Genomic DNA, 18,073 nt, shown 5'->3' with positions numbered 1-18,073 from the left:
CAGTGCTGGGGCCACACCTAGCTTCCTGTGCGTTCCTAGGACCGAACTCAGGCCTCTACACTTACACAGAAGCGCTTACCCACCACGTCCAAGTTAATTTATCTGAAAGCCCCACAGTGACCAGTGTATTTTCAGTATTTCACAAACAGGCCTTTTCTGTGTCCTGAACATGCCCTCGGTGCGTGCTGAGCCCTGGTTAGGCCAGTTTCGTCCTGGTCCACGTTCGCATCTCCTTTTCCTCTGATGGCCTGCTGGACCAGTGTGCACATTTGTGGGGAGCTGCTACTCGGCTCGTGCCCATGTTCAGTGCCTCCGAGGAGAACTTCGGGTGACTTTTGCCAGAAAGTGATTGGAGCGAGAACTAACCAGGGCTTTGGCTTCAGCCCCCAGCTGGGCTTTAGACCCCGCCCCCCAAGCTGGGCTTTAGACCCCGCCCCCAGCTGGGCTTTAGACCCAGTCCTCCAATCTGGGCTTTAAACCCCGCCCCCAAGCTGGGCTTTAGACCCCGCCCCCCAAGCTGGGCTTTAGACCCAGCTGGGCTTTAGACCCCGCCCCCAAGCTGGGCTTTAGACCCCGCCCCCCAACACATTCCCACAGTGCACCTTGCAGCTCTCAGCAGCTTGTAGAGCGCAGGTCCCCAGCAGACTCTCAGACTGACAGAGCTGCTTGACTGTGGCATTCTCTGAGCCCCAACCTGGAAAGCAAGGAAGGTCAGGAGGGGCTCCAGGACAGGTGTGTCCCCATGGCCAACTTGGCTGCCCTGCTCAAGCGAGTCTTGCAAGTCAAGTGACCCAGGACACCACGGACAGGTGTGGCATTGCAGGTGGCCCTGCAGCTTGGCTCAGGCCCGTGTCTGGGGTCCATCCTTGCCTTCTAGGGTGTGGCAGGGCCCTTTCACCTTTCCATGAGGTGCCGGTAGTGTACCTGTCTCAGCCTCGCATGGAGCCCTTACCACCCATTTCCTGGTTCTCAGGGAGAGGGGCAGTACCTGCCATTTCACAATGTCACATCTGTGCAGAATCTGGCGACAACTGTTACTTCCAGTGTTGTTATTTACGGTCTGCCTGATGCTCTGGGGACCTGCACCAGGGAGCGGCTGACGGTGCAGTTCCCTTGTTTTAAGCAATGTCTCATTATGGGACTGTATTTCCCTGCGTTTCCATATGGTCTGGTTTGAGCCCTTATTATGAAATCACCATCAGAAATCTCAAAGCCATTACCTTCCCCTCCCTCCCTCCCCCCTCCCTGTCTCCCTCCCTCCCTCCCTCCTTCCTCTACCTCTCTCCCTCTTTTCTCTCTCTTCCTTTCCCCCCTCCTCCCTTGTGTGTCTCTGTATGTGTCTCTCTCTGCCTCTGTGTGGTTATGTTTCTCTCTTAGTCTCTGTGTGTCTGTATCTCTGTGTCTGTCTGTCTCTCTCTGTTTCTTACTCTCTGTATGTCTGTCTCTGTTTATCTCTGTCTCTCTGTGTGTGCCTGGATCTCTATGTCTGTCTGTCTCTCTCTGTTTATCTCTGTGTGCCTGGATCTCTATGTCTATATCTCTGTCTCTTTCTCTCTGTGTCTGTGCATGGCTGTCTATCTTTCTTTCTGTCTTTTTTTCCCCTCTGCCCTCTCTCGCTGTCTCTCCCTCTCTGCCTGCCTGCCTGCCTGTCTGTCTGTCTGTATCTCTAGTGTAAATGTCTGTTGCATTTACAGCTCATCCGCCACTCCACAACCTTCCCTTTTTTGAGTGTGCAAACTGCACCAGGCTCAGGCATTTTGAAAGTTTTTGACTTTCTCTGTGACACACATGCCAGACATCTCCATTTCCCACAAAGAACACTGACTCCGAGGTGGCATTTCTCAATACCAGAGATGCTGACCTTTCTGCATGGAGTCACTACTGTTCACTTGCTCTAGAGTGTGTTTGGCTGCATCCCCATCATCCGCCACTAGATGTCAGTGGAGTGCCCGGTTGTGGCTGCAAGCGTCTCCAGACCTTGCTGAAGGCTTTTTGGGCCAGAAGTGCCTGTGGTTGAGGACCAGCACCCTGAGCAGACAGCGTGAATGACAGCAGTGTGCTGTAGTGGGACCTGCTCTGTTTCTGCTCCTGTGCTGGGAAAGCACCGTGGCTTCTCTGCGAGTTTCTTCCTGGTGTCTCCAACCCTGGCCAAGTGGGACCAGCTGGAATGGGGGTGTGCCTTACCCGTGCCCTCGCCCAGCGGGCTCTGCGGACCTTTGGACCCTGAGAGGGAAGCTGAGCAGAAATGGCAGCTGCCAGTCGGGGAAAACAGCACTCATGGAGAAGCTGCATTGTTTCTGGGAAGCTGTTCTGGGGCTCACGTCGCCCACTGTTATTTCACTGTTTGCCGTGAAGCAAGCCTCCATCTCATGCCGTGTTTCCTTTTCTTGTCTCGTCCTTTTCCTTTGGATGAATAATTCTTTAAAAGTATTTCTATCTCCAGAAGCCTGCACTTCCAGCTCCTAGCTGTGATTTACAGTTATTTACCTCTGATTTTGAAATAGTGCCTCTCTCACGCTATCAGTTCATCAGCTGTAGACATCACACACTGACTTCCTGAACTGATGGATGTGGGCGTTACCTATTTTCACACTCCATCCTCTTTACAAAGCACTGGGCCTTAGGTAGGATGCTCACAGCGGGCCTGGTCGGAGAGTTCAAGGCTCCTGGGAAACTGGGCAGAGCTGCCAAGGGAGGGGCTTGTCAGCAACCTGCTTACAAAATCCCGGGTTTATCCCAAGCTGCATGGGTGTGGATCGGACCTTAAACAGCAGGCCAGGGCCTTTGAGATCTGAGCTGTGTGTGTGTTGGACTCTTGCCTACTCCCGGGGCTGCCCACTGGAAGATCATAGGCAGGAGATGTGGAGGACGCTGTGTAAGCTTTGAGAGGGACACTCATGTGGACACTGATGCCCACAGGAACTGTGGTATGAAGCAGGGGCCTGATCCCAGGGGCCTGATTTCTGCTGACACGCAATGCCAACTGTCTTCCCTTCATGGACTGCAAAGCAACCATAGACACTTAACATGTAATCTTTAAAATGAGTGCAATATAATCTAAATGAATTCGTGTACCAGGAGCCCATGAGGTAACTCACCAGTTAGCCGACAGCAACATTGAGATAGTTCAAAGGTTGGTTACCAAGGATCCTAAGATGCTTAAAACAGTGAAATGTCCACACACATAGGTGCTAACACTGTTATGGAGAGAGGGAGGGTGCAGGCAAGAGCCAGATGGAGACTTTAGAACTAAAAAGAAGCAAGTCAAAATCTTCACAAGATGTGCTCTGCAGCTGGATGGGTGGCCAGAGTTTGTCATCCCTGACAATCAGATGGTAGAACCAGGGCCACCAGAGTTGCACGAGTGATTGGCGGTGGCAGCCAAGCTCCTGTGCGGAACAGTGGGGCAGCACCTGATCCAGCACCAAGACGTCAGAGTTCCTCAAGGTGGGAGAGTGCCCGGTGCAGGAAATGCCTCTGACTGAGGATATGATGACAGGAAACTCTTGGCAAGAGACACAAACCCAGATATCCAGAAGTTTAGCAAAGTGCAGAGATAAATGGGAAGTAACCTCAGCCAGGCACTGTGAATCACTGACAACTACAAGCAAAGAGAGAGCAGAGAACAGAAATAGAAAACCAGTTCCCTGCCCACAGAGAAGTGCTGGGTGGATGTTGCAGACTGCTCTGCCCAGTGAGGACCAGTGGGAAAAATGAAAGCTCTTGGAGCCAGAAATTCTGTAGCTGGCAAGGGCCACCAGAAGCACAGGTGTTGCCTTCTCCAGGGAACTGAAGGAAGGGAATTCTAGAGCCTTGTGGTGTTTCTCATGAGCAGTGTCCTCAACCTTCCCAACACTGCGACCTTTAATACAGTTGCTCATGTGGTAGTGAGCCCCAACCATACATTTATTTTCATTGTTACTATGTAACTACAGCTTTGCTACTATTATGAACCGTACTACAGATATCTGTCTTAGGTGACCTGGGTGAACAAAAGGGGAGGTAACCCACATGTTAGGAACTGCTGCTCTAGAGAAGGAGGAATTGCTACTCTAGAGAAGGAGGCGTGGAAGACAGAATGAAAAACAGCAGAAGGGCAGAGTAGGCTTCCTGGGAGGTCAAGAGAGGTCAAGGCAGAAGTTACATTGTATCCAGTGAGGTCTTCAAGGCTGTTAGATTCAGTATGAGACAGAGTAATGCCAGGAGCCAGGGTCTTGGTAGGAGCCTGAGAGAGTCTGCGCTCCATCCAGAGAGATAACCAGCTACCAGTGCTGACTAGACCTAGAAGTATTAAGCGTTTTTTATTGAATTTATTTAGTTACTTTTTCGAGAAGGGGTCTCACTGTGTAACCTGCACTGACCTAAGACTGGTGATGTCCCTCCTTTTAGCCTCCTCTGTGCTGGGTGACAAGCGTTTATCAGCACCCTGGTAGAATTTATATTTAAAACCTTAAGAGATGTTATTAGCAAGCAGATACCACATGAATTACAGTTAATTTTGTTGTGACCAAAAATTCCAGACAGAAACAAGGGAGGAGAGGCTAATATTGTCTCACAGTGTCTGAGGGACTACAGTGTGTCCTGGCAGTGAGGGGCGTGGGCTGTGGAGATGGGAGCCTTTAGTCCAGGCTTTTCACTCGGGAGAACTGGAGGCAGGTGGTGCCAGCCAGAGTTACAGGTGGGTATGATCTTCAAAGATGGCTCCCAGTGACCCATTTCCAATAGCCAGCAAGGCCCCACCTATTAAAGGTCCATAGGCTTTCGAATAGCTCTAAACAGGAGCCTGCGGGAAAACATTTCATATTAAAACCATAAAGTTTAAACCCAGCAGACAGGCAGAAAGAGTGGAACGATTCTAAAGAAGGGGAGATCTGAACAAAACCGAAAGAAGAGCAAGCTGTGTAAATCCCGCCTCAGCCCTGTGAAGTAAGAGGTTTCTAAGAACACAGAAACCGTCTCCCTCACATGGTCTGTGAGAGCCATGGTTTGGATGTAATACTGCAACTGACTGAAAAAACTCCAGCATGTTTATACGAGCCAAAATAGACCTCGAAGCAGAGGGAATCCCAGCCCAGAAAATGTCTTCGAGGTTTCTTTATTTTTCTTTTTTGTGCATGGGTGTTTTGCCTGCATGCATGTCTGTGAACCATGAGCATGCAGTACCTGCAGAGGCCAGAAGAGGGGGATGGATCCCTAGGAACTGGAATTACAGGTGGTTGTGAGCTACTGGGTGGGTGCTGGGAACTGAACCCGGGTCCTCTGCAAGAGGCAGCCAGTGCTTTTAACTGCTGAGCCCCCACAGCTCTGAATATTTTCATTTTTTATAAGACGTGGTGTCTGCAGAGTTACTCTGCAGCTCCTTCCCAGAGAAACGAGAGCCGGTTCACACAGCGATCTGTCTACCACGGTTTGTGGCAACTCTGTGTGTACAGTCGGCGGACTGCCAACTACCCAGGTGCTCCCAGTAAATGGGTGGATGGGCGGTCTGGGCACACCCGTGTGATAGGACATCATTGCTGTAAAATTATAGAAAAGGCTTTCTTTTATCCCACACTAGGTCCAGCACCGCAGTGCCCCAAGATATCTGGTAGACATCTTCATCTCAATCAGCAATGGTTCTCACCCGCTCTGCTCCATCCCATCTCACACTGCCAATGGCTTCTCTCTGAGCCTGGCAGCAATCTCTCTACCCATCTAGTTTCCAAGGCAGGTTGCCACCATGCCAGACATACACATCCCAATTCCGTGGCAGCCTAGTGTCTCCAGCCACCACAAACTCTTAAACTTAAATCACCATATGAAAGAACACACAACACAATAACCTCTGATCCAATTGATAAGATATAATTGCCCACCTAGACATATAAAGCGCTGTACACATCCATCCCTTAAGAACATTCATAACAACCTGTAAATGTGCAGGGAGGAATCTTAACGTCAGCCTCCATGTTCTCTCCTCTGCTTCTGCCTCCTCCAGTCTCCTCCTCTCTCTAAAACGTTTCTCCCACCCATCCTTCCCTCTTGTCCAATGACAGGCCTCGTTCTATCTTGTACCTGCCCTCATCTGTATGACATCCTACAGGACATGACCAGGCACACCAGTGTCATGGGACATGACCGGGCACACCTCTGTGACAGGACGTGACTCGGTCATGAAAGCCCTGGACTGTTATGTGTTCCATCCCATGGGTCACCCCATGGGCATTGCAGAGAGTGAGCGACCGAGAGAGAGCCGCTCTCAAGCCTGTGTGAGTCTCATGTGATTTCCATGATTCTCAGTAAGACCAGCCTAGTTCTGGAGAAGCAGTCAGTGGCCGCTCAGACCAGTTGAGGGATGGGTTAAAACCCATAGGACTGTAGTCATGCAAGTAAGTCAATATTACATGTTAACTAAAAAAAACACACACATTATGGTTTTTAAACACCTTAGCCATACTTCTGCTTGGGCAAATGTCATTCCCTGATAATATGCTCTCCAGAGACTTTAATGCCACAACTAATTTTTCTTCTCAGAAAATTGCTTGTTTATGATCTAAGAACACGTGACTTCCAGAGTGTTTGCTCTCTGGCCAGAACTTTTCTTGAGGGGTTCTGGGCCATAGGGCCGCGATTGTGCTGGTGGGTCTCTGCTGGAAGTGCCAGTGAGGGACACCGTTGTCACCCTCTCGTGGTCCATTGCAGGTGAAGCAGGTGGAATCCGGAACCATCCAGTTCCACTTCTCAATGAGCTCAGATGCCCTTACAGAGCATGCCAACGGCCCCAGGGCAGGGCGGCGCTCCACCAGGAAGGCACTAACGTCCCCTTCAGGTGAGTACCAGACAGCTTGCCCTTCTCACCAGCCCGGTGGGATAATTGCCGAAGATTTCTCTGTTGAGCCAATGAGCCACTTTCCCATAAGACGATGACGCAGGGCCGGACAGTCAGGTGTGATTTGGGGGTGTCCCTCCATCCTGTGGCCCCCAGCAGGGATCAGCCCTTGCCTGGGAGCCCAAAGGTGTGTGTGTGGGTTCAAGAGCTGTCACTGTCATTGTGTTTGAGTGGCCCAGCACCTTCTGTGTGACTCGGACCTGTGGTGAAACCAGGCTGCAGGGAAGAAAGGCCCACAGGTGGGCTTTGAGCTGTGGCCTGGCTGTGGTGTCTGGAGCAGATCTATCTCCTGCTTATGGAGGGTTGTAGGGGCCCTGGACACAGGTAGTCTTGTTCTTCATGACTGATCCAGATAGACAGATGGGGGAAGAGCAGCTCGTGAACCTATGGAGCACAGCACTGCTGTCTCCTTACTCTCACTGTGCTCCCTTGTTTCTGCTGTGCTCCCCTCCTCCCTCTGTGCTCCTCTCCTCCAGCTATGTTACCTTATTCCTACTGTGCTCCCACCCTCCTGCTGTGCTCCCACCCTCCTGCTGTGCTCCTGTCCTCCATCTATGTTTCCTTACTCTCACTGTGCTCCCACCCTCCTGCTGTGCTCCCACCCTCCTGCTGTGCTCCTCTCCTCTGTCTATGTTTCCTTACTCTCACTGTGCTCCCTTGTTTCTGCTGTGCTCCCCTCCTCCCTCTGTGCTCCTCTCCTCCAGCTATGTTACCTTATTCCTACTGTGCTCCCACCCTCCTGCTGTGCTCCCACCCTCCTGCTGTGCTCCTCTCCTCCGTCTATGTTTCCTTACTCTCACTGTGCTCCCACCCTCCTGCTGTGCTCCCACCCTCCTGCTGTGCTCCTCTCCTCCAGCTATGTTACCTTATTCCTACTGTGCTCCCACCCTCCTGCTGTGCTCCTCTCCTCCAGCTATGTTCCCCTCCTCCTCCACTGTGTTCCCACACTCCCGCTGTGCTCTTCTCCCACCGTGCTCCCACCCTCCCGCTGTGCTCTTCTCCTCCAGCTATGTTCCCCTCCTCCCACTGTGCTCCCACCCTCCTGCTGTGCTCCTCTCCTCTGTCTATGTTTCCTTACTCTCACTGTGCTCCCACCCTCCTGCTGTGCTCCCACCCTCCTGCTGTGCTCCTCTCCTCTGTCTATGTTTCCTTACTCTCACTGTGCTCCCTTGTTTCTGCTGTGCTCCCCTCCTCCCTCTGTGCTCCTCTCCTCCAGCTATGTTACCTTATTCCTACTGTGCTCCCACCCTCCTGCTGTGCTCCCACCCTCCTGCTGTGCTCCTGTCCTCCATCTATGTTTCCTTACTCTCACTGTGCTCCCACCCTCCTGCTGTGCTCCCACCCTCCTGCTGTGCTCCTCTCCTCCAGCTATGTTACCTTATTCCTACTGTGCTCCCACCCTCCTGCTGTGCTCCTCTCCTCCAGCTATGTTCCCCTCTTCCCACTGTGTTCCCACACTCCCGCTGTGCTCTTCTCCCAATCAGACTCCCACCCTCCCCGCTGTGCTCTTCTCCTCCAGCTATGTTCCCCCTCCCACTGTGCTCCCACCCTCCTGCTGTGCCCTCTCCTCTGTCTATGTTTCCACTCTCACTGTGCTCCCACCCTCCTGCTGTGCTCCCACCCTCCTGCTGTGCTCCTCTCCTCTGTCTATGTTTCCTTCCTCTCACTGTGCTCCCACCCTCCTGCTGTGCTCCCACCCTCCTGCTGTGCTCCTCTCCTCTGTCTATGTTTCCTTACTCTCACTGTGCTCCCTCCCTCCTGCTGTGCTCCCCCCCTCCCTCTGTGCTCCTCTCCTCCAGCTATGTTACCTTATTCCTACTGTGCTCCCACCCTCCTGCTGTGCTCCCACCCTCCTGCTGTGCTCCTCTCCTCTGTCTATGTTTCCTTACTCTCACTGTGCTCCCTCCCTCCTGCTGTGCTCCCACCCTCCTGCTGTGCTCCTCTCCTCCTGCTATGTTACCTTCCTCCTACTGTGCTCCCACCCTCCTGCTGTGCTCCTCTCCTCCAGCTATGTTACTTTATTCCTACTGTGCTCCTACCCTCCTGCTGTGCTCCCACCCTCCTGCTGTGCTCCCCTCCTCCGTCTATGTTTCCTTACTCTCACTGTGTTCCCACACTCCCGCTGTGCTCTTCTCCCACCGTGCTCCCACCCTCCCGCTGTGCTCTTCTCCTCCAGCTATGTTCCCCTCCTCCCACTGTGCTCCCACCCTCCTGCTGTGCTCCTCTCCTCTGTCTATGTTTCCTTACTCTCACTGTGCTCCCACCCTCCTGCTGTGCTCCCACCCTCCTGCTGTGCTCCTCTCCTCCGTCTATGTTTCCTTCCTCTCACTGTGCTCCCACCCTCCTGCTGTGCTCCCACCCTCCTGCTGTGCTCCTTCCTCTTTCTTTGCTCCCTTGTTTCTGCTGTGCTCCCACGCCCGCCTTGTGCTCCTCTGCGTGCCCTGTGTTCCGTTATTCCTACTGTGCTCCCACCCTCCTGCTGTGCTCCCACCCTCCTGCTGTGCTCCTCTCCTCCGTCTATGTTTCCTTACTCTCACTGTGCTCCCACCCTCCTACTGTGCTCCCACCCTCCTGCTGTGCTCCTCTCCTCCAGCTATGTTACTTTATTCCTACTGTGCTCCCACCCTCCTGCTGTGCTCCCACCCTCCTGCTGTGCTCCCCTCCTCCGTCTATGTTTCCTTACTCTCACTGTGTTCCCACACTCCCGCTGTGCTCTTCTCCCACCGTGCTCCCACCCTCCCGCTGTGCTCTTCTCCTCCAGCTATGTTCCCCTCCTCCCACTGTGCTCCCACCCTCCTGCTGTGCGTGTTTCCTACTCTCACTGTGCTCCCCCTCCTGCTGTGCTCCCCCCCTCCTCTGTCTATGTTTCCTTACTCTCACTGTGCTCCCACCCTCCTGCTGTGCTCCCACCCTCCTGCTGTGCTCCTCTCCTCCAGCTATGTTACCTTATTCCTACTGTGCTCCCACCCTCCTGCTGTGCTCCTCTCCTCCAGCTATGTTCCCCTCTTCCCACTGTGTTCCCACACTCCCGCTGTGCTCTTCTCCCACCGTACTCCCACCCTCCCGCTGTGCTCCTGTCCTCCATCTATGTTTCCTTACTCTCACTGTTCTCCCACCCTCTTGCTGTGCTCCCACCCTCCTGCTGTGCTCCCCTCTTCCCACTGTGCTCTCCTCCACTGTGCTCCCACCCTCCTGCTTTGCTTCCCTCCTCCCACTGTGCTCCTCTCCTCCAGCTATGTTACTTTATTCCTACTGTGCTCCTACCCTCCTGCTGTGCTCCCTCCCTCCTGCTGTGCTCCTCTCCTCCGTCTATGTTTCCTTACTCTCACCGTGCTCCCACCCTCCCGCTGTGCTCTTCTCCTCCAGCTATGTTCCCCTCCTCCCACTGTGCTCCCACCCTCCTGCTGTGCTCCCATGATTCCCCTAGCTGCCCAACAGCAGGGAATGACAAATGGCTGGTGGAGGACATGCTGCCCCCTCCTAGCATCCCCCACCTTCCCCACTCAGCCTCTGATAATCGGGGCAGTTTTGAGTGGTGGTTTTCTATCCTGATTTGGTTCCCAGGTCCTGGCATAGGATACTCTGTATTTTGAGGTTCAGGTTTGCAGAGCCTGGTCCTCTAGGATGTAACTTTCTCACTGATAGGCCGTCGGCGCGCTGGCCCTTTTGACTCACAGCTAGGTACACAGACCTCTGTTTGCCTGTCAATGGGATTTTTCCAAAATGCCTGGAAGCCCAACCATTTGGTGACAAGTCATGTCTAAGGCTCCCTCTCTGCAGAGCAGCTGAAGTTCCTCGTTGTTTGAATTCTGTGCCTAGCGGACCCGTTCAGGGCTGTTCATGTACATCAGTGGACCCATCTTATATAAATGGAGTCCGGTGTGCAATATCCCCTGTGCTTGGGGTGCTGCCGAAAAGCCTGAAGGATCCCTTGGGGTGGGGTTGGGGGCAGGCGTGCTCTGGAGTAAATCCTCACCGTATTTGCAGTACAGCTTACGGACACTAACGTTCTTGCTGGCTAAACTGGAATTCTTGGTCATTTTCTCTTCAGTTTGCCTCATGGACGCACAAGTGCTGCACGGGACGGGGTGTGACTTTCCAAGTGTGTCTGTATCGTAAGAATGCCCGAAATTCCATCTCTTGGTGTTCTCATGGTGTTTAGAAATATGGAGCACTATGGTTAATGGTGCTCACCATCCTGCATGCTGCCAGAGGCGTACAGGATTTGCTCCATCCCTGTGACTTCCCGCCAGCCTCTCATAACCCGTACAGCTCTTCCCCACAGCCTTCTGTGGGTGGGGACTTGGCGGTCTTCCCCTCTTTGCTTGTGTGATGAGCTCCGGCCGGATTGCGGATGCCCAGAATCTTTTGTTGGGTGTAGGACCGTTTGTGAGTCTAAGAGGTGTTCTCAGGCTCCGAGGACGGTTAGATCGTTTGGGTCTTGCACTTCAGCCATATTGGGTAGGACCTGATCAGGAAGGGCTGACTTCCCACCCGGATGACCAGACCTCTCCTAAGCTTGGCCTTCACTCCACAAATGAGACTCGAGGTTGGCTTGTGAACCTCACCAACTCCACTTCTTCCTGATGGTCTTCCCCGCTGTGTCTGTCAGCTTCCCGGTGGGTCCCGTGGTGGAGATGGCAGGCTCCCTGCCTTCCAGAGCCATGGTCCTCACCGGGTTGTTGCTCTGTCCCTTGGACACCGGCTTGGTGTCCCGCACTCTTGTCGGTGTCTTATCGAATCTATCCACCGTGCTGACTGTGTTTCCTCTCTTTCTGACCTGTAACTTCCTGGACGGGCAGCATTTGGTGGCCACTCGGGACCTCTGCCCTTGTTGTTGGATGCCCACGGTCTCCAGTCACCTTCCCCTCCCCCTCCTTCCCGAGATTCTCCTCTCCCCTCTCCTGTGCTGCCCGCCCCTCCCCCACCTCCCTTTTCCAAGTGGGTGGGAGGGTAGTCTGCCTGGAGAAGTCCTTGTGCCGCTCCCAGGTTTCAGAGCTGCTGAGATGACCCCAGCCTCTCTCTAGCCCCTTCTCTTGCTGTTGGTCCAGGGACCATGCAGACTCCCCAGGCTGCTGGAGTCATTTCCTGTGCGGCTTGGTCTGATCTTGAGATTTCTGCCGAGAGTGTATTGTACCCACACAGTGTTTGTTTATTTTTAGGCATTATGCTAACTTTTAAATTAATTAAAAATCGGGTAAAGGGCAGCCAAGGCAGTTTGCGAGGAGTGAAGCCTCGATTGGTTTACAACTTTACCCATAAAGCTACAGGCCCAAGAACAGCGCGGCATCCATGTTGATATCATTGTACCGACAGGAAGTAGGGAGCCCGTGTATCCAGTTGCTGCTGCAACAACTTGACACACGCTTGGGGACTTAAAGCAGTCTGCTCTTACCCTGCCGTTCTGGAAACCACACATCCGCAGTGAGCTCAGTAGGCCTGCATGCCTTTCGCTGCCCCAAGGGGAGAACCCATGTCCTCTCCTTTCCCTAACATCTGGCGGCTGCCTGCCCCCTCTGGCGCCTCACTAGCAGCCTCTGTGCATTAGGATGTGGCTGTCTTGGGCCTGGAGCAGTCAATCCTCACGCTGACCACAGGGCGTCAGGGCAGACCAGCCAGTAGATGGCGCTGCACACCTGATTGTACAGAAAATGCAAACTCCAGTCCTGCCTTCACGTCACTCAAATAAACGTTGCAAAATAACTTCACCACACACATACATGGACACGCACACGCACACGCACCCACTCCAGATGGATTAAAGAATAAAACTTTAGACACTGTAAGAAAACAGAGGTGATTCGGATGACCATGAGGTCAGAAGTGATATGCAGCAGCATACAGACCCCGGCTGTATACCCTCGTCACCTTCACAGCACACGGAGCCCACAGTGGCTCCCGCCTGCCTTTAATTTTTTTTTCCGAGATAGGGTTTCTCTGTATAGCCTTGGAACTTGCTTTGTAGACCAGGCTAGCCAGAAGCTCTCAGAGATCCATCTGCCTCTGCCTCCCAAGTGCTGGCATTAAAGGTGTGGGCCACCATACCTAGAGACCCCAGCTCTTCCTGACTGTGATTTATTTTAGATTTTGTTTTCTTAAAGTATTTTTAATTCTTTTTTTTTTTTTTTTCCGGAGCTGGGGACCGAACCCAGGGCCTTGCGCTTCCTAGGCAAGCGCTCTACCACTGAACTAAATACCCAACTTAAAGTATTTTTAAAAAAGATTTATTTATTATATATGAGTACACTGTAGCTGTCTTAGACACCCCAGAAGAGGGCATCGGATCCCATTACAGATGGCTGTGAGCCACCATGTGGTTGCTGGGAATTGAACCCAGGACCTCTGGAAGAGCAGCCGGTGCTCTTAACCGCTGAGCCATCTCTCCAGCCCCTTTATTATTTTCTTAAAGTATTTTTTTAAAGATTTATTTATTTATTATATATGAGCACACCATAGCTGTCTTCAGTTATTTTTATTTTTCAGTATGTCCATTCACTGCCAATAGTAGCCAGCAAAACGTGGCTGGAGTTCAGGCAGTTGGGAACTGGGAACTGAACCAGGTCCTCTACAAGAGCAGTCTGGGCTCTGAGCTGCTGAACCATCTCTTCACCGTGTGCCCCCCAGTTCTAGATTGTGCCTGTGGGGCTGGGAATGTAGCAGAGCATGTGGGGGACCCTAAATTCTATCCTCCGCACAAGCAAACAAACACCGTGTGTTTAGCCAGAGGGCATCAGGTGTTCCTCTGCAGCGCCCTCTGCTGGCTTGACACAGGGGCTCTGTCTGGTCCTGGAGTGAGGCTGGTGGGATGCAGGCACCCAGTGTGCTGGAATTTTGAACTCAGATCTTCATGCTCGAGCGGCAAGTGCTCTTACCCAAGGAGTCATCTCTGCCGTCCCATGACCTTCTAAGCGGTCAAGCATTTAGAAAGACACCCTCTCCTCCCCAGCTAAGGAGATGGATTTGTTTGCAAGATGAATGAAAGATGAAGGGATCTCATTGGCTGATGTGATAGAAAGAAAGAAAGAGGGGCTGGGATTTAGCTCAGTGGTAGAGCGCTTACCTAGGAAGCGCAAGGGCCCTGGTTGGGTCCCCAGCTCCAAAAAAAAAGAACCAAAAAAAAAAAGAGAGAGAAAAAAAAAAAGAGAGAGAGAGAAAGAAAGAAAGGTAAAATCTCACCGGCTGATATGATAGAAAACCCAGAGGCAGCACCGATGTCAACCGTGCAGGATCCCAGAACCCACAGTGTCACCGAGACCCAGTCCGTCCTCCCGTCTGTCCTCCTGGCTCTCCCCTGTGCTCTCTCCCCTCCTGTCAGCTCTGTTTTCTGCAGAACTGGCTGTTTGCCAGAAGTTTCTCTGAGCTCTGAGCCCAGGCACTCTAGGATAATCCGTGGATTTAGGAATTCCAACAGAGCGTGTGTCACTTTGTTCCGGGAGACGTTGGAGGTGGCGATCTTGCTGTCTTACCCGAATTTATGAACATTATAGTGACAGGAGCTGGTGGGGGGCGGGGCAGGGAGTGGGGTAGAGCCAGTGCAGGCTGGGGACAGGGTCACACATGCACTCCGGGTATGCAGTAAAGGGTGGCTCTCCATGGGAAAGTCCTCAGAGAGTGTTGGGTCTCAGGGAGAACAAGTGGGAGGTGTTGGTATTCAAATGAGTTCCCACGATCTCTGCTTGGCCCAACATCCCTCTCTGCGGGGGCCACACAGCACCTTGGGCTGCCCCCCAGCTTCCTCCGGCTGCCTCTGCTCTCCCCCTGCTTGAGAGGTACAGTAGCCATCATCCTCCAGCCTGCCCTTCTGCAGCCCCTGTGTGTGTGGATGAGGCTAGGGAGGGCCTGACTGTAAGGAACAGGTGGTCTAGGGCCAAAGGGACAGCAGGGAAGCAAAGTCAGAGCCCACCCGGGTGCCCAGCCTCCCCCCAAGCATATGCTCTCAGCTCAGAGCTCTCCCAAGTGAGCCGGCTCAGGCTGTCTTCCTCTGGGACCCACGAGCAGACATTTGAGTTCTGAAGAAGCAGAGCCGTCATGCTCACTCTTAGGTCTTTTCCGAAAGGTTCACTGTCCCCCGAGAGAGGTGTCTGTTTCGGTTCTTGTGGACACCCGGAATGGCTCCGTAGTGTAGGAGCAGAGCGGTACGTGTCTCAGGGGTTGCGGTCGGGACCTGATCTTGTTTGCCTTATTTAATTTGGATTTATGGCTGCCCTCACGCCATGTTAATACAGTCGCTCCACCCTGCTCCAGGCTTAAAAGTCATTGCCTCCCGAGTCCCCAGTACAAGAGACTTAAATATCCACCACGGGGGGAACTTTGCAGACCTCGGCGTCTAGAAGCTACACAGCTCCTCTGGTGAGCTTAATGCTACGTGGGTGTCACTTTACGTGAGTTATTCTGGCTTTCCCTTCTGGATCACCCGTTTTATTTTTCCTTTAAAGTTGACAGAAAGGCGAGGCCTGTTCGTCGCCAACAGCGGGAGAGCAGGCACCGAGCCACTAGGGGGCGCGCAGGTCGCACTCTCATTAGTCTTGGAATTTCCTTGACCCATATTCTGCTTTTAAGTGTTCTGGTGGTGACAGCATTTCGGATTGTTTGCTCAGAGGATCTGAAAACACTCCCATAGCAGGGGCCATGGCAAACACCCACGGCCGTGTTTCCCAGGACACGTGCTCTTAGGTCCCTGCAGCTGCCGCAGTGCTGGCAGGTGGCGGTGGCCATCCATGTGTCGGGGGAGTCGACCCACAGAAGCCGGGGAGAGGTTTTTGGCCGCTTTGGCCGCAGGGGTAGAATCTGCAGTACGTTTGCTGCAGAGGGCTGGGTAGGGGTGTGGAGGGTGTGGAGAGCATGGCCTCTGTCAGCAAGCAGGGCTGAGCTGGCCTTCAGGGCCCCAGCAGATCACCTGGCTTTTCCATCCCCTGAGGGCCATGGTCTGAGTTCAGTCAGGCAGAGGCCCACGCCTGCCCCATCACCAAGTTCTTCCTTTATCTCTTAGCTTCTCATTTTCCCATCTCTGTGACCCAGGCCTCAGGAAGGACGGCTGAGGCGCAAAGAGCGAGGCCTTTGTGTGTCCCCAGCACCCAGAGCCCATTAGTCCTGACTCGTCCTTCATCCCCACGTCGGTCTGATGACAGGGAGCCTCGTTTGCTCCCTTCTTTAGGTTTAGTGACGATCTCATTGGGGCCCAGGCCCTTTCCTCTTCTCTTTCCTCTCTGTGATGGGCCACACTGTCCCCCTCTCTGCCCCCACCCTTCTCCAGCTGCTGCTTGTTGCTAGGCAACCGCCTCCTGCCCCTCTCCTGTAAGCAGGGTGCTTTCCTCTGCCCACGCCCCTCCACCTCTCACCCCATGCCCGCTGCTTCTCAGTCCCTCCCGGGCAGCCCCCTCAGGAAGGGAGCTCGTGCATGGGGTTGGGGGCGGGGATCCAAGCTGCCAAGGCCATCAGCAGGAAGATGTCATGGCAACCCACCCTCCTCCCCAGAAGGAACACACCCTGCCTCTGCAGGTTCTGTTGTACTGAGGATCGCAGTGCCTCAGTCCCGGGACAGTGGTGGAGGTCCTGTCCCCTGTTAGCCATTTCCCTGTCTTGGCGATCTTTCTGTGGCCCCTGTGTAAGTACAAGTGCATGACAAACGGGCGCGCGAAACAGATGGCTAGGAAGGTATAAGGTGGAGAAGGACACTGCCCATCCTGTCAGCTTACTGTCACACGGCACGGACCTTGTATACCGACGGGACAAAAGGCCATTCCGTGACTCCTGAGGTGACGCGATGGGTCCAGGTCCCACTCTCCTGATCTGCTTGCTATACATCAAGATGGAGACGGCAGAAATGGGAGGGTTGCTGGGAGACACCGCCTGGTGCCCCAGTCCCAGTCCTCTAGCGGTCACCGTGACAGAGCAGAAAGCACAGTGCACACTCAGTGTCCTCAGGAGATCGGCCAGCTATGATCACGGATGGAGAGCGCTTCTCTGTCGGGTTTGTGACAGTGTCCAGTATGCACGGTCAGGCTAAAATATGCTGAGGCTGCCCAGGGCTGAAGGGAAGCATCTCACTGTGTCCCAGAGAATCTCGCCTTACGGCGACCCTGCGGCCCCTCTCCATAGTGTGCACACAAGGCAAGGCCCGAGTGACCCTAAGGGACCCGTGGCAGCTCAGATTGGAGTCAGAGCACAGGCTCCTGCCTGGCCTTCGGGAGATGGAGGACTTGCTTAGCCAGGTGGAGGACATTGCAGCTTCTTGACACCAAACTGGGGTGGACGACACAGTTTGCTGACAGCAGTTCTTGTCACGTGGGGCCTGGCGGAGAGCACAGGGGCTCAGGAACAGTCAGACAGTGTGTTCAGCAAGCCACGGAGCCTGCTCAGCCAGGGAGCTGTTTTCCTGGTTTCTGGCATCTGACCAGCAGCCTCTGCTGGAGACCCCTTGGCTTAGTCTCCTCCCTCCGAACTCTGCAAGCTTGTGTGCAACTGAGCTGCACTGGTCCTTTGACTGGAGAGAAACCGCTGTCTCGGAGCCCGCACGCTACCCTTCGTGGACAAGGCCACTGCTCAAACCCAGAGGTCCAGGCACGGCCAAATGCTACTTCAGCCCCAGGAATGCAGGCCAGCATTGGAGGGCGCATTGTGTGGAGAGGCAGAGGCAGCCAGCAGCTATGGTCGCCCGCGGAGCCCGTGAGCAGGCTCTGGTGATTGCTGTCATTACTTCTGCCGAAGGGCCTTGTAGCTTCGGTAGGGCCACCCTGGTAGATCTGACAAGTAGCGCCTACCTATAAATTAAAGCCTCGCACACTCGGTGGTCATGTGGGAACTCACAGTAACAGGTGCGTGTGGCAGTGGGGTTGTGCCCTGCAGGTCACTCCGGTCAGGGAGCAGTGAGCCTGCAGCAGGCCAGCCAGGCATGCACCGTGTCTCCCCTCGCCCCTCAGCACGTGGCAGAGAATTGTGCCGTGCATCCTGTCACTGGCTCTTCTCACTGTAAACCCAGATGCTGCCCTGGCATGCTCGGTCACTCCGGCAACCTCTTTGTCCCAGGGGCTCCTTGTTGTACCTGGTCACATTCGTAGGGGTTCAGGGACGTGTGGTGTGCACTTGGACGTTCTGCAGGCAGACGTGGGCACGTAGATCTATTGTCCTGGGTCCACGTGTTACCCAGGGTTTCCTTCCCAGTTGTGTGCTGTAGCAGAAGGGTGGGGGGGTCTTCCCATCACAGCC

At 53.8% G+C, this 18,073-nt stretch overlaps 1 protein-coding gene across 1 annotated transcript in view; it reads left to right on the top strand.

The window, feature by feature from the left end:
- Positions 1–2,430, top strand: part of LOC116892197 (nephrocystin-4-like) — a 39,619-nt gene extending 37,189 nt beyond the window's left edge. Inside the window, exon 11 of the mRNA XM_032893736.1 lies at positions 1,899–2,430. Coding sequence (XP_032749627.1) covers positions 1,899–1,934 — 36 coding nt within the window. The 3' untranslated portion in view covers positions 1,935–2,430. The remainder of the gene's footprint in view (positions 1–1,898) is intronic.
- The last annotated feature ends 15,643 nt before the right edge of the window (positions 2,431–18,073 follow it).

The sequence above is a fragment of the Rattus rattus genome, chromosome 1, assembly GCF_011064425.1.
Source record: "Rattus rattus isolate New Zealand chromosome 1, Rrattus_CSIRO_v1, whole genome shotgun sequence".
Taxonomy (NCBI): Eukaryota; Metazoa; Chordata; class Mammalia; order Rodentia; family Muridae; genus Rattus; species Rattus rattus.
The sequence above is the reverse complement of the archived record's forward strand: the minus strand, read 5'-3'. Positions and strand labels throughout refer to the sequence as shown.